Source organism: Rhinolophus ferrumequinum, chromosome 7, assembly GCF_004115265.2.
Source record: "Rhinolophus ferrumequinum isolate MPI-CBG mRhiFer1 chromosome 7, mRhiFer1_v1.p, whole genome shotgun sequence".
In the NCBI taxonomy this organism is placed as follows: Eukaryota; Metazoa; Chordata; class Mammalia; order Chiroptera; family Rhinolophidae; genus Rhinolophus; species Rhinolophus ferrumequinum.
In genome coordinates, this window is record NC_046290.1 from 22178834 (window position 1) to 22205069 (window position 26236).

The window sequence follows — 26236 nt, forward strand, 5'->3', positions numbered from 1 at the left end:
TATCTTTAAGGCTTACAATAACCCTGTCTTTCTAAACAAGAAAAGGCTGAGAGAAGTTTCATACTAGCTCAAGGCCATAAAATTAAGGTTTACCAGGGCTTGAAAACCTCGAGAAATTACTATTCCACTAAATCTATTTGTCTAACTGCCAGGGAAAACAGAGAAATTAATGAACTAATACCAACCTCATGGAGTTATGTTAAGAGTTAAATGAGACAAGCTACATAGTGTGGAAAACATTCAACAAATGGTAGACATTATTGTTAACTCCATCTACTCACTTTACTAACGAATGATTACATGTATAGAGCTTACTATGTGCTGGGCACTGCTCTAGTAAGAACTTGAGAAATATTAACTCATTTAATCGTTATAACTTCCCTTGAGTCTAAGTACGACTGTTATCCTTATTTTATGGATGGAGAAAACAAGCCACAGGAAAACTAGAAGTAACCACAGAGATTAAATTCACACATCTAATAAGTGGCAGAGCCAGAATCTAAACCCAGGGGGCCGTGCCCTTCACCACGAGCCTGGCTGCCTCTGATGAGGTCTGTCACTGAAGTGGGGTACCTAGTAAAAACGGGAGCAGGGAATCTTTGATATTTTGTCTTTATTGCAACAGAGTCACGCTTCTTTACCCTCTAAGCCCAGAAGTAGGTTGGACAAACCCAGGATAAGATTCTTGATGAAATTTGAGATTGGGGGTAGGAGTCAGAGGTTCAGAACCTGAGTTTGGGGCGGGGGGCTTGGTCCCAGGGGGCAGCTGTAGCACCTAATAGGTCCCCATTTGGCTGGGTCAAATTTGACTGTTGGCTGTGTCAGGAGTGAGTGTACCTGGCTGGCACAGCTGAGCTCACCCTTCTCTCATTGCTTGGGTTGGCAGAGGTGCCTAGACAGAGAAGAGCAACTCATGGATTTCCCTCTTCTCCTTCTTCCCACCTTAGTCAGCCCAGGAAAGACTATTTTATGGGAGTCTAGGAGCCTCATAGCTCTTGGGTCTTTTGACCCAGTTATGATGTAGCATCAGACTCATCCAGAGCGACTCAAATGGCTGGGTGCAGACCAAATGATCGTGTATCGCTGGAGCCCCACCCTGCATGAACCAATGTCAGTCTCAAGACAAAATCCAGACCATAAACACTATGTACAGCAAGAATGACTATATCATCTCTCTTAAAGTATCTGGGCATAGGTAGAATATCAAAGACATTTTCCTCACATTCCAGCAAGGCTCATTAGAGGGCTAGGTAACAAAACAGCAAAGGGAAGAAAGGAAGACCCATTTGGTGAATATTCTGATGCTGATTTAACTAAAAGCACCTCTCCTGACAACATCTCCTGAATGAAGACAGCGGCTCAGCCTTTTCTGTTCAGCTCCCTCAAGTGGAAGCTAGACACTGGATTCCGTGTCTGCTATCCATACACGATACAATGGCCTGTATTTGGAACTACAGATATGAGTACTTGTCACATTGTGCCAATTTTTTGGTCCTTTGTTCTCCTGTGAAAGCATATCATTTTCCTCCCCATAAACATGAACACAGCCAAATAAGTAATTGCAGAGTCCTTTAAAAAAGCATGAAGCTTCTGGCAATTAGTCAATTCTACATGACAAGAATTACTAACTGCTTCAGAGGCAGCCAAAACATTTTTGGTAAACATGTTTAATGCACCAGTCACAATACCCCATTCAGCCCTATTCTGACAACACTGTAATTTACAGCAATCTAGGTTGGCGGTGGACTAACAGGCCAGGCAGCCACAGGCTATCACTGTACCCTCCCAGGAATAGCAGGGGGAATATTCTGGCCTGGGGCTGACATGTGCACATGCATCAGTGCACGTCTCAGTAATACACCTACATTAGTTTGTAGGTATGTTTTTTTTGCATGTGTACCTTTGTCTTTCCTTCTTCTGGTTCTACCTTTCCTATTTGACAGGAAGTTTTACAATATAGGGACCATGCTTGACATTTAAAAAAATTTCTCCTAGATACGCAAGAGAGAATTCTGCACAGAATTATAAGCAAAATAAACCTAAACTGTGACTATGCGCTAACGAAATAGTGGTTTGGAAATAAGGTTATCAAAGTGGCTGCATTCAAATGAGTATTTTCTGTTTCCAGTTAGTTGTATTCAGAGAAGGTACATTTGCTTATACAAATTTTCAAGTTCTTCTTCAGACAATACCTTCAGAGTACTTTTATAAGCTATGAAAAGCAATCTATTTATAATCTAATATCACTTATTAAACAAAGGGTTCTAATTGACTTTCTGTGGCATTCTCCTGACCCAAATGTTTTCCATTTCTCTGAAGGTACGTCCTGAGAGGATTTCCTAAGATATTCTGGTTAATGGCAGTGTTTTTATGGAAAGCATGTGGCTTCCCAAGGAAGCTCATAAGAAGTCAGCAGCCATCTATAAATTCTGACTGTTGGGTTCAGAAGATCATTTATTTTCTAGTCATTTCTTAGGTCATTGACTAAAATTCCCATAAGGAAGCAGAACAGGGCCTCTGGAGAATCCAGGACCCTTGGAAATAAAGGGTTTCCACTTTCACTGCAGAGTCTGGGAGCACAGGGTTTGGTAGTACCATGTTCCATGGTGACCCAAAGAAAACTGAAGCCTGGGAATTTTTCACGACCTTTTTGCCTACTGATTTCCAGCAATATTCTGAAAATGATATCAGACTAATTTTCAGAAAATGCAACACTTATTTGAATTTATGTGGCTAATAATTGATGCTGTAAGCCTTGCTGAGGTCTGGACTTGACACATGCTGAAAAGATGGATGATCTGAGAGGTGTCTTCAAATGTCAAGAGTACCGCCTGTCATTCCTTCATTACAGTGACACACCTTTGATTTTATTTAACTACTGTAGTTCCAGTGAAACATAACTACTGGTAAATGTTTAACAAACTGGTTCTTGAGGTGGGCGGGGAGCCCTGATATGCTACCAGTGGTTTCATAACGGGCCAGCAAAAGTCTTAACAATTTATCAATTAGCTGTTGTATGCCTGTGCAAGCAGGATCCAGCTCATCCCTGGCAGGTATTTGACCACTGGACAAGTGAGAGGAAGATCCTGTAGCAACAGAAACCAAGAAGATAGAATACCAAGCAGTGGAAAATGCAGGAAACAGGAGAGAGATCATAGACGCTGGCCCTTGTGCAATTTTCTCTAGAGTCACTCGGACTGGTTCATGAGGAATGGTGGGGAGGGTAGTGCTGATGAGGCATAAATAATGCTAGCTTCCCTTTTAACCCGTGAGCTCACCTCACTCCAGTTGCCTACTGTCCAGTCCGATGGACACAAGATGTCTCTGTTACAGGAAAGGAGACTCTTGGGCTTCAGCAGGTGCTGACAGTCTTTAGCCGGGAGAGCTTGCTCATCAGAGCCCATGGTCTGGATGCACAGCACCGTTCGCTTCTTCTCTCCGTGGGGCCCACAAGTTGCCGAACATGTTTCCCACTCCCCTGCCCACCACCTGCAGACACACATGGACATGTGAGAGAAGATACACACATACACGTTCAATTCAACCACTGAAAAGAGAAACCAGGTGCAGAAGCACAGATTGCTGAGCTGAGAGGGCCTTGGAGACGCTCCAGCCCACTAGGGGGTGCTCTGTCTGTTCAGTCACAGCTCAGGGTCCTGCATAGCACCTGGAGTCAGGAGATACTATTGTTGAACCAAGAAAACAAAAGTGCCCCTCTTCTCAGTCAAAAAACCTTGAGGTCTAGTTTTCTGTTGTACAACTTCAAGCAAATTAAAGCCTTCCTTTCCTCAGCTGTTAAATGGATGTAACAATATGGATGTTATGAGTGTTGTGAATCAAGTTGTGGACAGTACATAGCCCAGAGTCTGACACACCAAGTTATGGACAGTACATAGCCCAGAGCCTGACACATAGTAAGAACTTGATCATTTGTTATTATTTATTGGTATTTTAACTGTTTGTATTGAGTGAAAGAATCCAATTAGAATTGAGGTCTCCTGGCTCCTGATCGAATGTAAAGCAGGTACTTAAAGGCTTATTGATTTTCAGTTATTTAGGAGACGATCCATCAAGGGGGTCGCCTTCATTCCCACCCCCCACCCGCCCCATCTTCTTCAGTCTCCCTGTTACTATTTTCACTGGTCGCTTTGATAAGAAAGAAGTAGAAAAAGAAGAAACTTAAGATATTTCTTGTCAGTTGGTCTTGACAAGTTGAACAGTTGAAACTATTGGCTAAGTTAATATTCGGGATTCTCTGTGGAAAAATGAGTATGTATGCTCTTTCTCTACCCTGAATCACAGATGATTTACTCAAGATTCTAGGCTGTGGGTCCAGTGGTTACATAGAAATAGCTTAGAAAGTCACAGGAAGCCCCCTTGGGGGCCCTTTATTTTCTTCTCCATCATTGTACAAATCCTTCCCAACATAAAAGATAGAACAAATGTATTGGTCCAGTGTGGTTTGGGTTCACCATCGTTTAAATGTTTACTTTGCTTCTTCATCTCTCCATGCAGTGATAAAATGGAATATTTCTATTTTTCATGGGAAAACAGTACAGCATATGAAGTCCTTCATTCCTGAATTTAAGGACGCCTTCCAACCTTGAGATAGTATTGAATTTTGAAGAAGACAAAACTTTGTACTATGATTTATATTTATTATATATTGGATTTGAGCAGAACTTGTTTTGATTCTCATACTCAAGGTTAAAAAACATTAGAAGAATCTATTCCTCAATTCTATCATATTCTTTAGTTAACAAGTAATTAAGGTGACTTATTTATTCTTTAGTGTTTGACATCTAGCTGTCTTGTGTGAATAAAGAGCTAATATTGGAACCATATGATGTGAAACCAAATGAATGCCTACTGTATTAATTTAATCACTTTATCTTACCTGACATTTCCAAAGGAGGTCAGACATACTATTGAATATATAAAATGCCATTCTGGAAGGGCCTTAATCAGAGCTGACTGGAAGTGTAATTTATCTAATTACTTGCTTCATGTATTTTAGCTATGTCACCCCAAAGTGATAATGGATCTCCTTGTTTTCTCATTCTGGAATTTCCTCCAGTCTCCTGGGGACATTTTGCCTATGTTTGTCACTAGTTTCAAGTGAACACTGTCCTTTTTATTTCCCTGCAAAGGTCTTACAGGCCCAGGGTTCAGAAGCCACTGCCAAGTTGTATTCTATTGTCCATCTCATTCTTTTGGTGTCTGCCACGATCCCACCTCTTCTAGGAGATTCATAATAGAATAGGACAATTTAAATTTATATTTATTCATAGATTTGTAACAGAAGACTGTTAAAATGCTCTGAGTGATTGGTGAGAAGGGCAATATAACGTGCAAAGAACTCAGCAAGACAAAAGACCCAGCCCATTTATTCACCTGAATAAGACAACCTCTCTGGTTCAATCAGTATAGAAGTAACAACAGCCTAGCCGGATTTTTCCTGTTTCTGCCATTGACTATTCTCCTACCAGAATGCTGGCACGTAACAAACAACTGGATCATTGATCATTGTCTTGTTTTGTCCCTAACATTAGTCAATCTTATTATCCCAGGTACACTGTAAAAGTCCTATGCAATGGGGCTATCTCAGTGATTCTTACTGTATCAGTAGTTAGGACCTTCAAAAAGTTACTAGTGTTCAGGCCCCATGTAGACCAGTTGACCAGAATTTCTTGGGAGTAGGGCCAAGGCACCAGTGCTTTTTAAGAGTTCTTTGATGACTTTTATATAAAGTCAGGATTAAAAACCATTTGTATCCTTGGTACCAAATAAATGGATTTGGTTGTTTATCTTTACATTTTTCTCCAAAGAATGGACTCCGTTGTTCTAGTGTGAGTTACCTACAATGTAGAAGTGTGTGTGTGTGTGTGTGTGTGTGTGTGTGTGTGTGTATGTTTTGAGGCCTTTGAAAAGTCTGTAGTTATCTGGGAAAAGTTTACTGTAGTGTGGACACTCTCTGAGATCAAGTAGAGGAGATAGGGTTGAGAATCTTTCAGCCTCTCTCTTACCTGCGTCTTCTACTGATTTCCATACCAGTGCTTGCTCTGACAGCTCTGACTACCAACAAACCAATAAAATACAAAAATAAGCTCTTTCTAACCATCATTATTCAGAAAACTGTTCTTGCTCAAAATAGAAACTCTTGCTCTTTAAAAACTCTCAATTTTTATAGCTACTTTCTTTGAACTAATCTTTTCCCTGATAACATTTACATTCTAAAATCCAGTTAAACTGACATTCCAAATTCCAATATAACAACCATTATTACAACCAATATAAGCGCTATTGGCTCCTTGTCTTTTATACACAGTGTCTTCACATTCTGACTATATTCTGTTCATTCCACCTCATTTTCTGTAGCTTTCTTGTCCCCAACAAACACCGTGCTCATTTCCTCTCCTCATGTTCATAGACCTTTCTCTAGTCTCAATGGCCCCATTCCTTTAATTTAGATCAGTGGTTCTCAACCAATGGAGAGTCTCACAGTCCTTTCCCCAGGGGACATCTGGGAATGTTTGAAGACGTTTTTGGTTGTCACAAATGGGGGTGGGGATGCGGAGTGTGCTATTGGCAACTTGTCAGTAGAAGACAAGAATGTGGTCAAATATTCTACAATGCATGGTACAGCCCCTAAAACAAAGAATTATCAAGCCCAACACAGCTATAGTGCTGGGGTTGAGAAACCTTGATTTAAATCATGAGCCATTCTTTTCACACTGAAACCTACATGCAGCTGCCAGGGTCGAATGAATTGCTATTAGAAGTTTATTGAACACTTTAAATATGCTGGGCACCATCGGAGCAGTAATCTAGCAGAGCTTTGCTTTGCTGTAAACCAAAGTTCAAAGAGAAATCAATAGGGAGAAGAGACTCAAATGACCTCTTCCTGGAATCAGATATACTTTAATTCCCAAAAATTTCTTTCTTGACAGGCTATTCCATCCTGGAATGTGCTACACAAGACTTTCATCCTGAATGTCACTCACCATGTTAATACATATTACTTATGTTTAGATTATCAGAAAGGTTTATTAAATTAAAAAAAAAATCTCTCTTGAATGCTCATTTGAGAAAGAACATAGAATATCCAAATTAGATGTAGAAACAAACTATTACTGGAGAACAATAACCCAGAAATATGAAATCCTGCACATGAAATCATTTTGGGAAAGGGGAATGACAGCTCTGAATAATGGGTATGAACTTCCAGATACTACGAAAATTTGATGACAGAGGAAGATGCTGCAACTTGAAATTCATATCCAAGGAAACTACTGGACGAAGCTTGCAAAAACAAAGAATATCAACAAAGCAATCAACATTTATATTATTCATTTATTCTTAAAAAAGCATATTAACTTCATTTCTTTTCTTTAATCCCTTTGTGAATTTGCTTGCATGATTCAGCTTTAGAGTCAGATTTTCCTGCTTGTTTATATCATTGTGCTCTAAGGTGTGAGAAATATTTTAAATTTTGTGGTTTGGTTTTAGAACCAAAACCTGCCCATCCTGAGATCCAGGGCAGTAGCAGGATGTGGTAGCACCAGCACAGACTTCTCGGCAGATAGATCTGCATCCAAATCCAGACTCGACCGCTTGTAGCTAAATGACCTTAGAAAGTTTTGTGAAGGCTTTCATGTCCCCATTGTACAATGGCATAAAAATATCTACCAATCAGTGCTCCTCTCAAGAATAAATGATTTGGAATCATGGAAAGGTCTTGAAAAAGAGTGGGTTCTCACATGAGCCGAAACTTATGTCCACACAAAACCTGTCCTTGGATGTTTATAGCAGCTTCATTCATAACTTCCAAAACTTGGAAGCAATGAAGATGTCCTTCCCATTGGTTGAATGGTGAATGGATAAACTGTGGTACAGCCAGACAATGGACTATGAGCTATCAGGCCATATAAAGACACGGAGGAACCTTAAATACATATTACTACGTGAAAAAAATGCAACGTTGAAAGGCTACATACAGTATGATTCCAACTATATGACATTCTGGAAAAGGCAAAATTATGGAGACAATAAAAAGATCAGTGGTTGCCAGGGATGGAGAGGTTAGGTAGGGGAGATGAACAGTCAGAGCACAGAGGATTTTCAAGTCAGTGAAAATACTCTGTATAATATTATCATGATGGAAGTATGTTTATGTATTTGTCCAAACCCAAAGGATGTCCAACACCAAGAGTGAACACTAAGGTGAACTGTGGCCTGTTTACCTTAGTTACAGGCCATTAGGATACGTCAGGGCAGGGTCATCAGTAAAAAATAAATAAATAAACAAAGCAAAAGAACTCGTAGGTTCTTAAAAATTATCTCCTCCCCACCTCTTTATCCTAGGACATGGTCTCTAATTTCTCCAAACCCTTATCTCTTCATGTACCATCTGGGGAAAATATCCACCTTCTACCCCAGACTCTTTCATAAATATTTAGGGAAGCTGAAATGCAATCACAAATAAGGACTTTTCTAAATTAATCTTTATGTCAGAATACTTCATGGAATTCTATTTAGTGTATTATATCCTAGTTCAGAATGTATGTTCAGACATTACACCTGTTATGTGTGGTGTTTAGTTAATATTTTCAGAAGTCAAAATCTCTGACCAAGTTAGAGAGCCTTATCTATTTCAACAGAAATGGACAGTATCATGGAAGCACCAAAGTGACTTTGCTCGCTGTCACTTTTGATAAAGGATTTAGTCCCGATTTTAGTCCAGATGCATTAAATAAGCAAATATGGATTCAGAGAAAGGAATACATATACAACCTGAGGGCAAAATAAATTTTAAAAATGAAATTTCAATAGCTAGCTGAAGTCAAGTAATCTCCTAAACACAGGTAATCATAAGTTTTAAACATAAGTGTGTGTGTGTGTGTGTGTGTGTGTGTTTGTGTGTGTGTGTGTGTGTGTTTCACCTTGAGTATAAAAATGAAAAAAGGGCCAAGATTTTACTTAGAAGGTTAAAAAGCACTATTGGGATCATTACTCTCTCTTTCTGAAGGCTCTACCTTGAGGCCTGAAATGAGTCAATTCAAGCTTGATCTGCTAATTGTGTTGATCTTTAATGACTCCATGCTGGGCCCAGGCATTCATGATATAAAGAAATAGCCTCAAAGAAACTCAGAACTTGGGAAATAGGTGCATGCCAGACAGAGGGGAAAGTAGCTTATTATATAACAAAATACGCTACCAAAGGACAAAGCTTTAAAAAGAACTGCTGAATTGCTCAGGCTTTGCTCTTCTTCCTTAAGTACAATCTTCACATTGGAGGAAATTATGTTTCCAACATGACAGTGGGAGCTGGGGAACGGGATGGGCTGGTTTCCTCCCCTGAAGGGCAATGATGTGGACTGGCCGCAACAGCTGCAGAAACCATCATCAGCTCCCCAAGAAACCTGGGCACCGGATGTCACATGTGCAGGCTGGGACTACACAGTGGGTGCCTGGGAGCCCAGCTCCTGTTGGCGCGAGGCCTCATCACCGATGGTGTGACAAGGGAGCTTTGCAGTTGGTCCATTTCAAAATTTTGCTCTGAATCGACAAGCCGCATCACTGGGTGAGGGTGAGGGGGGAACACTTCATTTGCCTTATTCTAACAGCGCTGCTCTTAGAGCTGAGATATGAAGAGATGTCTATTACCCACAAAGTCCCAAGGACGGCAGGGACAGTGACCAGGAGGCAGGGCACGGGGCGAGGCATCCAGACTCAGGACCACTGGTCCCAGCCCTGACAGCAGCTCCGTCCTGCTGATGTGCATGTAGAACCTTCCTGGCTGCAAGCTTTCTTAGGCAGGGGCCTAGCTGTGCTATTCCCAAAACTCCTTTGCCACACGCTCTGAGGAAACCCTAATTACATGGTTTCCCAAGCTCAGGAGCTTCTACGGTTTGGTGGAGGGATCTCCTCTGCTCTTCCCCTGCTTTTACATTATTCTTGCATTAAGCTGCCTGCATTGGTTTCTATAACAAATTAGCACAAACTTGGTGGCTTAAAAAAATAGAAATCCAGTTCCTTATAGTTCTGGAGGCTAGGCATCCAAAATCGGTATTGCTAGGATGAAAGCAAAGGGTAGGCAGGGCTGCTCCCCGCTGGATGCTCTGGGGAAGATCCGTTCTGGGCCTTGTTCAGTCTGGAGTGGCTGCCAGCATTCCTTGGCGTGTGGCCCACCACTCCAAGTTTTAAGGTTAGTGTCTTCAAATCGCTCTGCTCCATCTTCATATTGACGTCTCGTGTGTGTGTGTGTGTGTGTGTGTGTGTGTGTGTGTGTGTGTTCCCTCTGCCACTTGTGATGGTATTTAGGGCCCAAGGGGATAATCCAGGATAATCTCCCCATTTCAAGAGCCTTTCACTTAATGACATCTGCAAAGACTCTTTTTCCGGATCAGGTAACATCTGCAGGCTCCAGGGATCAGGATATGGCTATCTTCGAGGTTTGCAGCCCACCCCATGACTGCTTTCCAGGCCAATTTCAAGTGTACAGAGCTCAGACTGTATCACTTCAGAATTACTTTAAAAAAAAAAAAGCTCCTCCTCTGTGTCGACAGGGCTTCATCCTCAGCCCGTCTTCTGTCCTTTGGCCTCTGGACTCTTGCCCCAGTATCCATCTCCTTCTAGCACTGGTTGTATCTTATTGTAGGGTCGTGTTACTTGTCCCAGCTGTAAACTTCATTGTCCCTTGTTGGATGATATTTTAAATGGATATAAAATAAATTGGTCTAAAGGGCTGCCCTCCTTGTTGTGTTTTTAAATTTTAGTTAAAAACTGCTACAATGTATGACTTTGTACATTAAGATAATTGTATTAATCTTTTTTCAGATTCCTTGTATTTTTTAATAAAGTAATCTTAAAACCCAGATAGGTTAAAAGTGTTAGAAATTTTAAGCAGCTTACATTGTTAGCTTAAAGTTATTCTTTTTTTCTTTTTTTTTTTTCCCCTAGTTAGAGTTCTTGACCCTTTGGTTATTGAGTTTAAAACTTCAACTGACATTCAATACTATTTATTTAAAAAAAAAATCACTGAACTGTGCCTAAAGAACATAACTGCCATATTAATGTTTTGGTTTATATCCTGTATAGTAATAGAAAAACATTTAATACTTGTAATGCTGATGTGTTCATTTGATACCAATTGAGTAGAATGTGACCAATACAGTTTACAATCTATCATGAGTATCATTCAGTAAAATCTATGTACTTTTCAATAGGAATCATTCTCTTGCTTTAACACTTGACCTTAACTTTTAGAAAGTGTTCAAAGAGTAGGGTTACCTCCAACTAGAAAGTTCTGGTAACTGGAGTGCAGTGGTAGGTAAAGATAACCACCCTTATGGTTAGAGAATTCTGAAAACAGTGAAGCCAAGATTTTAGCTACAGGTGAGTAAAAAAATGTCAGGTACAGGTTGATGTCTGTTCTACAACACTGAGAAACACAGGCTGATCTGCTTGACAGCACTGCTTTTATGCACTCAGCTGATATTCCCAGCTCTACCATGGCCTCAGCAGGCGAGTGTCTGTGTCAAAATATTTTGGTGCCCACCACACCTAGCACAGTGCCTACTTTGCTTTAGACCCAGCCTGAATGAGGGGAGCGGTGCGTACAACTCTTTGGTGGTGGGGGTCTTCTGTATATAGACCTGCTGTAGGCTTATATCTAGGTAGCTTTGGATTCAAACGCCTATAATCTACTAACTGCACGATACTGAGCGAGGTAATATACATTTCTTCCTCTGTAAAATTGGCATAATAATGATTATTTTTCCCAGTAGTTGAGAACAATAAAGAGAATATATTGAGCATCTCCGAAACATTGACAAGAATAAAGTAGCTGCTTAAACAACACACACAGTTTTCCTCTATTCTATTTTCACAATACTTCTGTGTCAACAACAAATGTGTGGCTTTTCCACACTAAGCAATTCTGACACTGTCTGGAGTTAAGGGCTCATCCCGCAAAACTGCTGACCGCCCTGCCCTTCAGACACCAACTCACGTCCATGTGGTCACCTGTGCTTCTGATCCACTGGCCCTAAATAGGGGGTCCCCACGACCCCCTCTTCAGGTTTGATAATTTGCTAGGGTGGCTCACAGAACTCAGGAAAACATCGTATTTGCTAGATTACTGGTTTGCTGTAAAAGGACACAACTCTGGAATAGCCAGATGGAAGAGTTGTATAAGGCATGGCATGTGGCAGGGGACGCAGAGCTTCTAAAGGCCTCCCCGGTGTGCCACCCTCCCAGCACCTCTGTGTTCAGCACACTGGAAGCTCTCCATGCCCCTTTGGTTTGGGTTTTTTATGGAAGCTTCATTAGAAGGGCACGGCTGATTAAATCATTGGCCATTGGTAATGGACCTCCAGTCCCTCCACCCTCCCCGGAGGTTAGGGGGTGGAGGGCAGAAAGTTCAAGCCTCTAATCACAGGGTTGGTTCCTCTCAGGCAGCCAGCCCTCATCCTGAGGCTCTCCAGGAACCCCCAGCCCCCAGCCGTCTCATAAGCACACAAAAAGACACTTGGCATTTCCACTCTTGAGATGGCAAAGGTCGTAGGAGCTCTGCCAAGAAACAGTGACAGAGATCAAACATATGTCTTTTATTATATCACAATGTCAGTGCTAAATAAATGGTAACTACAATGTTGTTACTATCAGCATTGCTTCTCTCATGGGAAATAACAAATGCTTCACAAATATTTGCTGGTAATATGAAGGCCAAGGCAGATGATTTAAAGCAGTAAGAACGAGGACCTGAACACCAGGGGCAAAATTAGATGCAGGAAATAAACAGCAGTGGTTTTCAGAAGACAGCCAATCCATCAAAGAGAGTGGCTTTGAAAAGTGAGGCAAGAATCCCAGGCATGTGTGCAGTGGTAGCTAATTAATGAGTGCAAAAGGAATTTACTGATAGAGGGTCATGAGCTGTGAGGAAGAATGGAGGTGAGGGAAGCACGTGTACTCTGCAAAGCAGTAGGCTAATGATTAGCTCTAAGAAACGTTCCTCTTTCCTGGCCCACTCTTCCCTGAGAAGGATTCATAGAAACTGCACCTACATACAAAACCTGGTGCTGGCCTAATCTTCATTTGAAGCTCCTAGTTCTTCCCAGCAAAAGAGCTACAATGAGATGAGGTGATGTCCAGCTCTGGCCTTATAGCCCACCTCTCACCCACAAGAAACCACAGAACGGCACAGAGAATAAACCTCTGATTCTGAGATGGGAACACCCTGACCTCTGGGTCCTCCCTGTCTGAACCTGTAAGAGATTGATATGGTTTATCCTCAATGACTTGTCTAGACTCTTCTTTTTTACCTTGTTCTTTGGCATTTATCATATTCGTCTACCTCTTCTTTGGAATTCAGCCTGTCACTTATTTATTATGTCAACTAGTACCCTTCTGTTAAACTAAACTCCTCTTAGTGTGTCTTCTTAGGACTGGAACGAATGTCTGATGGAATCTGCAACCTAAATACACCCGTTTAAGGTCACGAGAGAATGAAGACACTCCCAGAATTCATCATTCCATCCATCTTCCTTCCTTTTTCCCTCTCTTTGTCCCTCCCTTCCGCTCTTTCTTTCTTCTTCTCCCTCCCCTCTTCCTCTGTCCCTATCTCTCTCCTTCTCCCTCTCTCTTTCTTTTAAACACCAACCCCTCATAACAACATCCCAGCTACCTTCTAGGATCCCAATATCTTGAGCTAATATGATTAACAGCAAATAAATACCTCTATTACAGTGGTTCTCAGTCAAGGGTGATTTTGTCCCCTAGGAGACCTTTGGCAACGTTTGCAGACATTTTTGGTTGTCAGAACCTGGATTGTGGGGATGGGGTGCCACTAACATCTAAATAGACACAGGCTGGGAACGCTGTTAAACATCCTACAATGCACAACACAGCCCCCCAAAACAAAGAATTATCTGGCCCCAAAAATCAATAGTGCTGAGGTTGAAAAAGCCTGGCCTGTAAGTCTGCTCTTCCAGGCAGCCTGAGGTCCAAATGGGCACTGTGATCTGTAAGTGTCAACATGTTTTCTGGAGGCCACTGTCACACTGGTAAAGTGCTCTTGGAAAAGCCAAATATACTAACTAAAGAACTTCTGGGTGATGGACATAGCACTGTCTTCAACAATACTTTTAAACTTAGTCTTACCAAATAAGTAAACACAGAACACACCAGCTTTGTAAGAAATACAGCTCTCTGGGAAGAAAATGTCCTACTCACAGCTTGACACAGGCTCTGGCAGCATAGCTACTGAATCTGTCACAGCTTTCCTCTATTTATTCTAATAACGAAGCCACACAGCCCTCCTTTATCAGTGAGCACTGGATTACTATTAAATCAGCCATCATTCTAGGAAGACACACAGAGCTCCAGCTGTTGTTACTGCTTACCTGGGTGGACAATCCTTTTCATGGCACTTCTTCTGTCTCCCATTGGGCTGGGTCTCTGGGTCACAGAACGTAGCTTTCACCATCCCATGGCCCTTCTTCATGCAATGGACAGTCTGGCGGCGGATACCTGGGGGTTGGGCAGAAAGGTTCACACACACTAAATCCTGAGTCCACAGGCTCAGTGTCAGGGGTGGGCCCTGGCCATGTCAAGGGATCATGCTTCCAGCTGCTGGGAACATTGTCCCTAGGTATTTGGTTCTTCAAGTAGGGATAAGGAATGGGAACCTCTTATTATCCACACACATGCTGCAGCTGGCACTGGGTGGAAGGACTACAGATAATATAGGCAGGTTAATATATAATCTAATATATAGATTATGATCTAGCTTAGAGACAAGACTAACATACATAAGCCAAATAAAAAAACAAAGTGAGATTTAAATAACAAAAGCAGGTATCTCCCCCAGGTGTTACAACACAATTGCTACATTATTCGTTTAGTAAAGGAATAGAGGAGGTAGGGACCTTACATTAGTTGGGGTTCATAAACTCTGAAAGACAGGAATAAAATTCAAGATAATGTTGTGAAGTGTGAGAGGTTATGTTTTTCAAGTGAGGATTTTGATAGCAAGAATAATACGGCTGCCTTTAGAGACCAAGTTGGTAACATAAGAGAAGCGCCCAGGGAGTGTCAGGAGCTACAGGCAAACTAAGCATATCTGTAAGCGGGACTTGACTTTGGATGTATAATAATAGCTAACACACGTAATGCATGCCTTGTCCCAGGTGCTGTTCTAAACTGTGTGTGTGTGTATCCCAGACAAATATATACGTATATGAATACTCTCACACACACACATATATAATGTATTATCTATAATAATATAACTGAAAACGCACAATGATGCAGTGAGGTTAACACTGTATTATCACTTTCTGACAGATGAAGAAACGGAGGCACAGTGAAGTCACATAGGTTGAGAAAGAAAAAGGACCACTGGCTTTGCTAACGAGGACATCATTACCAAGAGAACGTAGAGGGGTGGCCAGAATATTACAGATTAAGAGGTGAATGGCAGTGAGGGTGACAGTCATTTTCTCTCTTAGAGAACAATGTCAAATATGCAATAATGCAATAGTGGGTAAGTAGACTGAAGACGGACTCCCCAGGGACAGAGCAATCAGTTTGCATGAAGGCTGGACCCTGTGCTCTCAGGGCAGCCAGACATTGAGTTGGCTCACTGGTGTACAGAACTCCAGAATCGGAAAGGCCACGAGTGCACCAGTAAGCTGGTCACCTCCTGACTTTCCTTTCAAGGACATGGAGGGGCTTCCCCATAGTCACACAGCCGACAGGACCCAACCTGGAGCCAGCTCTCCTACCACTCATCACCGCACACTGCCTCAGACAGACTCAGCCCTGCCCAATCACCCAGGCTGGCTTACACACTCAGGTGCCAGAGATGGCATCCCACCATTTAAAGACATCAGAGGGAGCTGCAAAAACAGTAAGTGAATCCTTTAAAATGAATCAACAGCATTCTATTGTTAAATAAAACAATATTTTATTCTCTTTGAAAAGATAAGTAACCTTTCAAACATACAGGCTTTCTCAACAGATAGACTGTGTATGCTTCTTCTTTTATGCATATAAATAAAACACTTTCAACAGCTGGAAGCAGCATCATAAAAGGAAATTTCATGGTACAATGAGTGAGTCATTGTTTGGAAAGACACAAACTCCTGTAGCAACATCTTAGACAATGTGAGTGGAATAGAGATTGAAAAAGGTTGCAGCTAGAAACGCTGACATGTATCTGCGTTTTCATAGAGTAGGAAAAAGAAAAAGCTTAGATACTTAGAAATTCTGTTAAAACTTTGGGTAGTCTGGCAAATTCTTCATGTCAAAACTTAAAAGGAAACTGTCAGATAACTGTCAGGTGATTCTAATAGGTTGGAATCATCCCTAAAAAGGCTTGTTTCTATGCACTAACAGCAAAGATAAGTGTGCTCAGTGCTCCTGACTCTAGAGATGAAAGGGCACAAAACATTACATCAAATCCATTTCAGAACATTGATGACATTGCAAGGGTCAGTCCGCTGGACCCGCAGAGATGAACAGATTGACTGGTCAGGTAGACACCATCGAGTACATAAGGGAAAATTAATAACAATGTGTCAGTTTCTATTTTGGAATGAATGGTCCTGGTGAGCATTAATCTTCTGTTGTCCTAGCCTTTAAGTTCTCACATGACAGATACAAAGCTCAGCCCCAGTCTCCCATGAGAGGCCCCAAATCTAATACTCTGGCTTCTCCCAGGTTACAGAAACGCAATACCTGGTCAGGTGCTTCTTCCTCAATTCTGGTGCTTGTGGGTTCATTTGGTAAAGTGTAATCTATAATTCCATTCCTTATCAAATTTCTGGTTACATAAATACAACAAATAAATAAAATCCACGGGTCCTGGGTTCTAGTCTCTGCTTTTCCTTCTACACATCACTTGATTAACTGCAGGAAAATGAGAATGGTAACATTCAGACAGTTTCAGGGCAGGAAGCTGAGCTGGTTGATCCCTGGAAGTGCTTTCTACATTTTAAAATCTATAATCCATGAAGGAAAGACAAAGTTAACGTTTAATCATTGGAAACCTTGTAAGAGGGGATTCTCTGGTTAATACAATTTTACGGTTTACTTAGAAAATAGTTGGTTGCAACTGTTATCAGAATACTTCAAAATTATATTAGTTCATCTTGGCTTCGAAAATGTGCATATGGTAAGGCCTTGTTTACAGTGATGGCTGCAACAATCTCTCACCTCGTCAGTTCTTTCCACAATGTGACCATGCCATCCCTGCATCAAGACATGGTGTCTAGCAAAAGCGATATTGTGTGAGGTCAGAGGCTAGGTCACAAAAGGCCATGCAACTTCCATCTGATCCTTTTGGATCTCTCACTCTCAGGACACTGCAGACACCGAGGTGTAAGGTGCTGTACCTGACAGTAGGAGGAGACCCGCCCTGGCGTCACCCAGCCCAGATGCCAGTCATGAGGTAAAGGAACCTCCAGATGATTCCAGCCCCCGGGGGCCATCTGAGTCATCCTAGCTGAGATGCCAAACATCATGGAGCAGACACAGGACATTCCTACTGTGCCTCCTCTACATTTCTGACTTACGGAACCCATGAACATAATAAAATGACGGTTGAATAAAATGATGGTTGTTTTACTGCACTATATTTACGTTGGTTTGTTATAAAGGAGCAGTAACTGGAACAGCACTCAATAAATGCTAGCTTTCTTTTGTTCTCAAGTCAAGACCCAGAGCTGCAAACCAGGTTGGCTTGCTAGTAGCCTAACCACTATTGAATTTTATTGATTTTTTAAAAAATCTCTTCTTCTGTGTTACATTTCTGCTGTTTGTCTCTCAAGATCCACTCTGCATCTGCTCTGAAGCCAAGGAAGCTGATCCTATGGATTGCTGTGGCTTCCAGTTCGGTTTAGGAAATGGAACCACTGTCTCTTTGGATAACTAACTGCTCCTTCCCCTTACTTACTTCTCGTTTGTCCAACCTCTACTGTTAACAGACAGGGTACTGCATTACCTCTCTTAGTTTCCCCAAACCCTACCCATACCTTTGAAAGTAAAGTAGTCAAGGTATTCGGGTTTGGTGTGCCATATGTTCCCTGCAGGGAACCCCGACTGATAAGGTCTCCTTTGCAGTAAAAACACTTAAGCTATTAATCCTGAGTGACATACTTATTAATTAAACTCTGTAAACCAATTGTTTGAGTAACAGAATCTTTCTTTGACATAGGAGATTGTAATATCCAACTATTTTCTAAGTAAACCTCTTGTGAAGGGGGTTAGAATCACGTCATCCTTCAAGAGCAGCGATCCTGATGTAATACTGCAAATGCATTACGTGTAAGAGATTAGGCTGAAACTATATGACCTTGACCTTTCCATGGAAATTAAAGGAAGAAAAATGATACTTGCTTTTAATTTGGCTTCCCTTTTGTCGCTTTCTTTTACACACTGAATAGAGCTAAAAAATAAATTTTACTTAATTAAGAATGACAGTCAATCAATATGTTGTCACAGCACAGAGTTAGCTGCTTATCTGGAAGTATTTACTTGAAAAAGACATTAAGTATAAATCATTCACATTCTCAAATATCTGAGAATCAAATCAAAAATGTGATTTCCATATGATTCTGAGTCTCTTTCTCCATGTAGCAATGAGAATATCACCACGCAGCTATAGACAGTAAATCTTAGATACTAGCAGTGAAAGATCAATTAAGAGACTTTACTTTTAAGAAAAATCTTCCTAAATCCATAAGAATGATCATCGAGAGTGGAAATTTTGACTTGATATAAAGAATAAGTGAAGTTCCTTATGTCCAAGAAAAAAAAGAAAGAAAAAACAGTGACATAGTTCATCACATTCTTAATTCAATATTGAGACTGTAAAATAGAGGGAGCCTGTTAAATGGTTAATTTAATTCATATAGGATTTGTCCTGATTCAAAAATTCAATTTAGGAAGGATATAGAGAAAACAACTGAAGACATTGCTCATTGTAACGACCTATGGTGAAAAAATACAATATTTTCCTATTAACTTAAGATCAAAGATACTCAAGGCACTAAACATTTAATCATATCATCCGAAAGATTCAAAGAAATTAAAGACTATATATCCAGTCTTTCAAATACTGACAAAGAACAAGATCACTTTCTTTACAATGACTTAAGTGAGTACAAGTTGAGCAATACAAGTTAAATTTTACATTAGCACATAAATTGTAATGCTAAAAATTATAATATCTAAAAAATTTACTCTAAAACTAGGTATAACATTGATTTTAATAATGTGAGATGATAACTCTGTGAATCAGTAGAGGGCAGTCACTACGATTCCCCTAATTATACAGAAATGACATTAACTGTGTGGAAAGAAGGGATGAGTAAGAGGGGATTGTTAAACATCTGTCTTGCTGACAAGTCCATCCTTACTTTACCAACTTTCAATTTCCATTTCCACTAAAAAAACACCATTGTTTTTTTCTGGCTCTTTGGACCATTCCTCTCTGATTTCCTTGATCAATGAGTTCAGATCTATATTTCATAATGAAGGTACAGTCAAGTAGAATTTGGGTCTCGCCACTAAAAGAGCTCAAACACATTGAAGCATGTGTGTGGGGGTGTTGGGGGTGGGGATCAATGATAACAACATCAATATCGATACCACTACCACCATCAGAATCATAAATGGATTTGAATCCTGTTCTAAACACTTGCTGAGTGATCTCAGGCAATCTTCCTAACCTTCCCCAGACTCAGTTTTCTTGTCATCTTCATGAGATTACAGTACAATAGGCTATGTATCCTGATGTGTCCATGATGAACCCTTAGTCCTGGAATAGTGCTTAATGCATATTAGGTTCTTGAGAACAGTTTTTGAACCTGAACCTGAAGCGTCTTTATAACCCACTTATCCAATCATGGCATTAACTTCCTCTACAATTGTTTCCTGCATGTTGTGAATTCAGGGTTGGCTTCACCATCTGAGACCAGGGAACAGAGCAAACCCAAATCACCCGGTCCTCCCACTCCTAGGATGCAACCTCTTTACTACAAACACCTGAGCCATCAGTTACATAATTCATGTTTTTTCCTAGCTCAGAAGGACGTTGACACTGATTTCAATAAATACAAACATTAATTGAGCATCAATTAATGAGGTTTGACTTTATTATTATCCATTGCTGAAACCCACACACCTCAGAACAGTGGAGGACTCAAAGCCAATAGTGTTTATCCCCCTGAAATCCCAATGAACTGATTACATAAATTGACTGTCATAGCCAGGGGTCAACTTATAAGAAATTATGTAAGAAATGCTCAAACAGGACAATTGCTGGTACTTGAAGAATGTTTAATGGAATTAAGGAGGACAAAGTTCTTGCGTATGAAGGATCTATTTTCAAAATTTACCATAATTAGCAAGTATTCCTTCCTGCTTATAATTCCATTCTGCAGCCACTGTGTACAAATCAGGCACACACTTAAAGAAAATCAGAAGCTTGAGAATCTCATAATACTCACGAGTTAACAAGAACAGTAGGCAGTCAGTGTTTCTCAGGGCACACCGAACAAAGCAAGTCTTCATAGAAACCAACTGAGACATCGCACGCAAGTGTAGAGTGCATAGAGAACAAAACCAAGGGCTTGCAAGTAAGGCAGGGACTAATCTCTGCTGGCTGCATGGGGTAAAAATGGAATGGGACTAAGAAGACCAGCAGAATAACAGACCATTAAATTATCCGCCTTGGAAAGATTTCCAGTTAATGGTTCCACACGTAAGAAACTTGGAAGTCGCCACTCTGTCCTAACACGTAAAAAGCAACAAACACTGAAAAATCAACAACTTTTCCTGGATATACGAGAGAAGAGGGCCCAGGGCAAAATGCTGCTCCCAAGAGTGGAGAGACAGACGGTTGGACAGAGGGATTCATAACTTCCTGGAGCAGAAATGCATGAGCAGAAACTACCACAGGAACCAGAATTTCACCATTCATGTCAGATACCAAACCACAGATCCAGGAAACCTGGTAAACACCAAGCAGGATAAATGCTCCAGGAAGTCACACCTAGGCATATCGTTTTAAAATTACAGAAAATCAAAGCTAAAAAAAGTACCACTGAAAGAAGCCAAAGGGAAAGAGCACCTCCCTATAAAGGAACAAAGAAAGAATTACATCTGATTTCTCGGAAATCATTAAAGTAATAAGAGAGTGGAGTGACATACTTAAAGTGTTCAGAGAAAAAAACCCACCAGTCTAGAATCCTGCACCACCCTGTGAAAATATCAGTTAGAAGTGAAGGATAAATAAAGACTTTCTTAGGCAAACAGAAATTGAAGGCATTTGTTGCCAGCAGACCTGCTGTGCAAGAAATGTTAAAAGAGTTCTTTAGAGAAAAAGAAAATAACATAGGTCAGAAACTTGGATCTACATAAAGAAAGAAAAAGCATCAAAGAAACAATAAATGAAGGTTAAAGAAAAACTTTTATTTTTCTTATGCTGAACTGATCTAACAGATAACAGTTTGTTAGAAATAATCATGCCAACAATGTATTTGACGATGTATGCTTATGTATATATATTATACTTAGGTATGCTTCCATATAAGTGGAATGAATGACAGCAATGACATAAGGGATGGGAGGTAGCAGTTAGGATTATTTTGTTATTATAAGGCACTCATACTACCCATGAAGTAGTATAGTGTTATTTGAAAGGGGATTTGGATTAGCTGTAAGTGTATATTGCAAACTCGAGGGCAATCACTAAAAAAAATAAATAAATAAATAAAATAAATAAAAAGTGAATTAGCCACCCTGGCTAAGGGTTCTCATTAGTTCATCTGTGAACTACAACTGAAAGGTTATTTACTTGTAGTTTATTTTATACATTTATATATATGCTTAAATCATGTCAATAAATCCTCCTATTATCTTCATTAAGTCCTACATTTAAAAACATCCTCCAGGTATTGTTAGAGATTAGTATCTTGATTTGGTTGATCCTATCTGAAAATTATAGTGGACAAAGTCAGATGGATTAGCACCAAGATGAGTGAGTGAACTTTGAAAAAATCAAATACATACCGGACTCTGATTTTCTAAAGAAGTGAATTCTGTCTTCTAAACGTCAGTACGTGGTCACGAATGAGGGTCAGAATGGAGTATGTGTCCCTACTTAGGATGCTCATGCTTTATCAACGGTATGTGGACATACTCATATCTCAAACTACATGGTTACGTTGAGTGTTATAGGAATACTGTCAGATAACCCCTAAAAGGACTAGTTTCAGCAAACCTAAGGATCTGGAGTTATTTCCAGAGAACACAATGTAGTTTCCAAGGCAGCTTAAAACAGCACGAGCATTCTCTAGGAGCTTTGTTGGCATGGTCGTTGGGGCCTTTTCCTAGCAGAACATGATGTTCCTTAAACAAAGGCACAAAAACTAAACTCCAGAGAGAACTCAGCCAAGTGAAAGGAAACTTGAAGTCCAGGCTAGGGCAAAAACTGGCGTGTTCTCCCTTACGTGCAGGCCACTGCAGTACTTATAGACCCGAACATACAGAATAGGGGAGACCACAGAGCACAAAATTGGAAAAGGCCACGTTCAGAAGTGACAGCCTGTTTTCTAACAATAGTGCAATGACTATGAGTTTTACAGGAAACAAGGAAATGTTGGTTAGCACGTATTACCATTGACAGAGTTCTGCAGTACTAGAGGTGCAGTGGGGCAAAAATGTAGCTTTTACATTTCCGTGAAAGCGATCTTGTGTTTTTTCTAAAGTATTTTCTTGTTTAATAAAGAGTCCTAATAAAGCTTCCCATCGAGACCAGCATCTGTGTCAAGCCATTTCTGCAGCTGCTTCTTCACAGATAATCCATTGGTTGAAACTTTCATGGTTGGTCTTTTGATGGGCCATTCAGGTGAATATTTTTTAACAAGCCTTTTGTCATGGACAGTAGCACTTATTATTCCAGCTCTTTCCAACTTTTCCTGAAGGATAGCTAGTCCTAAATTCCCCCAAAGTCACTCCCCACAGATAAGGCAGGAGGGAAAGCAAACGTGGCTGAGAGGACAGACGCCTGGAGAAGAGCACAGAGAGAAGTCGCTGGGGTTCTCTGAGGGTCCTCTTTACCTTTGAAAAGTGGGCTGTGGACAAGAAGCTGGCTTCATGCCACTTAGCTCAGTTTATAATACTGTGTTGCCGGTTTTTTCACATGGATTTCTGATCTCGAACAAAGATAAAACAATGTTTAAATAGTCAAACTAAGAAAACAGCATCTTAGTGAATTCATGCTCAAAGAGACTTTCGCTTCAAATAACAAGAGTAACATGTAAAATACAAATGTATAAAAAATATTAAGCTATAAAATGTAAAAATATAAAAAGGGAAAAGCAAAAAGACACAATGCTCATGTAGGTAAACATCCCTGCCAAAGCGTGAGCAGGATATCAGTGAAGGGTCTGTCGGGCCCTTGGCCAGAAGCAGTGGTGGCCATGAGCTCAGCGGCAGTGAAATTTGAGGACTTCATATGACATGGAAACGAGACCACCCTCATCACAAACTTCTTAGAGCCTTAACTCCTGAGTTTTAGGCCTAGGAAGGTGGCCAAACAAGGGCTCAGTTTCTCACTCAGGAGCTCGGCCAGAGGCCTGCTGGTTCCATGGTGATTCCTGACATATGTGAGACAACAATGCTGAACAACCCCAGCAAGTTCTGTCTTGAAATGAGGTCTCACAGTATTCTCAGGACAAAAACTGCAAAATACTAGAAAGAGTGGGGAGAAGGGAGGAAAGGGGCAGGAAATTGAAAAAAGGAAAAGAAACTAAAAGGAAATCACACACAAATCAAGCCTGAAATTGTAATTCCAAAATACATAACAAATCTAATGCTAAAAAAGGCAACAGAATAACTATAACAGGAATCCATTCTGCATAAAATAAATTTGATAGGTCATTGCTATAGACTGAATGTTTGTGTCCCCCTCAAAATCCATCTATTAAAGACCTAATCCCCAGTGTGATGGCATTTGGAGATGGGTCCTTAGGGAAGTAATTAGGGTTGGATTAGGTAATGAGGGTAGGGCTCTCTCATGATGGAATTAACGCCCTTCTAAGAAGAGGGAAGGACAGCAGTGTTCTTGTTCTCTCTGCCACGTGAGGATACAAGCAAGAAGGTAGCCATCTACAAGCCGGGATTCTCACTAGGAACTGAATCTGCCAGCACCTTGATCTTGGACTTCCCAGCCTCCAAAACTGTGAGAAATAAATGTTTGTTGTTGAAGCCATCCGGTCTATGATAATTTGTTATAACAGCCTGACAAACACTGCCTTTGGGCATTTTCATGGGGAAATCTCACAGGCACTTTAACTGAATATATGGTGAATATATGTGTGTGTGTGTGTGTGTGTGTGTGTGTATATATATATATATATATATATATATATATATATATATATATATAAAATCATAAACTCTTCTTCAGACCTTTTTCTTGTCACATTTTCCACATCTCAGTGAGTGACACCGCCATTTCACCAGTTACCCAGGGAAAAACACTGGCTTTTACCCATCAGCCTTCCCTCATGCTCAAACCTGCCCTCTACCAACAGATAAACTGAATCAACCAGTAAGTCCAGTCCAGTCTCCCTCCTAAATATCTTCACATTCATATAATTCTTCCATCTTTGCCACCTTAATTCTCATTCAAGCCACTGTCATGATTTCCCCAGCGTACTGCAAAGACCTTCTATCTCTTTCCTTCCCTCTAGTGTTTCTTCCACACAAAAATAAAATAGTGACACCAGTTAACTCTGGAGAAAAAGGAAAGGAAGTAGAATTAGGGATTGCTCTTCAAGTGTTTTTGTGTATTTTTTTTTCCTTTAAAAATGAAGAGTGAAACAAACATGACATATAAGATAGGCTAAAGCTGAGTGGATGATATACAGGAGTTTGTTATTACATTTTCCATTTTGCTGGAACATTTGAAATGTTTTCTCAGTTTAAAAAAAGTGTAAAACTAAAATAGTACAATACGAAAATAAAATAAAATAAAATTATTGCTACAACCTGTTTATAACCCTTTTACTATGGGAATCAATTTGGTAAAAAGTTTCTTAATATTTATACTCTTTGAACTTAGAAATTCCATCTACAAATTCACGCCAAAAAGATCATTCTTTACATGGACCCAAAGATGCTCAGCAGAGAATGAGGATCAATAAGGAATTGGGTGAGGGAATTTTGCCTTCTCTTGCTAGTGAAATGTAGTCTATGCATAAAAAATGATAGCTACGAAGATTGAATAACACATGGAAAGACACCCACGGTGTTAAGTGAAAACACATGTGTACATGTATATGAATACATCCATATGCATACAACTACCTACATCTATGATTAGAAAAGCGAATATTGAAAGGCAATAAAACAAAGTACCAAAGTGCATGTGTAAGGGTGGTGACTTTATTGTTAATTTTTCAGTAATGTATTTAACTTACTTTTATAATATAGAAAGTTTTCACTTAAGGAAAATAAAATAAATTGCTGAATGATGCAGTGTTTCAGGCAGTCTTCCATCTTTCTATGTAGCAGTGTCTGTCCTGTGTGAATATTAGCATTATGTTCTCTGTATTTGAGAGTATGAAAGTAGATACGCTGTCTTTCTTTTCCGCCAAGTAAGAGAGCTCACAGTCACTTAAATAGGCAGTGTGGCTGAAACTCCCTGAGACTTCCTCTTAAGGTTTAATAACCAGAATGACATTTGCCCAAGTAGACAGAAGTGTTGCTAAAGGGTCAAATGGTATCAAAACCAAATGCCTGATTCACATTTGGTAAGGCTGTTTCATTTCCTAGCTAACTGAGGATGTATCTTTATGATCCCTGCACAAATCAGCCATTAATCTTGTATTTCCTATGCTCAGAAGTATTGCACGTGTAATGCAGAGGGTTCATCTATGTTGAAAGAGAAGTATGTGTGTGTGGTGGTGGGGGCGGTGGATGTTCTCCTGTTTTTTTGAGGAGTCTCTGCCCAGTCAGGCTGAGTTCTTCTCCTATGTATCCTGGGACAATAGTTTAAGCTTAAACCTGCCCTTCATTGATAAAAGAGAACAAAGGGAATGAGAAATTGAAAAAGTATTTGTAACTATAGTCCCAATGACTTCATTTTCCTCACAACTGCTCCTCAGGGAAATAGTTTTCACCAAGTTATTTTTTGCCTAAATTTTGCTTTTGCTTCACG

General features: G+C 40.3%; 1 protein-coding gene across 1 annotated transcript in view; it reads right to left on the reverse strand.

The window, feature by feature from the left end:
- Positions 1–26236, reverse strand: part of ADAMTS12 (ADAM metallopeptidase with thrombospondin type 1 motif 12) — a 271688-nt gene that overhangs the window by 60301 nt on the left and 185151 nt on the right. The window contains exons 17-18 of the mRNA XM_033109831.1: positions 14406–14532; positions 3279–3489 (exon numbers count right to left, since the gene is read on the reverse strand). Of these exons, the coding sequence (XP_032965722.1) occupies positions 3279–3489; positions 14406–14532 (338 nt within the window). The remainder of the gene's footprint in view (positions 1–3278; positions 3490–14405; positions 14533–26236) is intronic.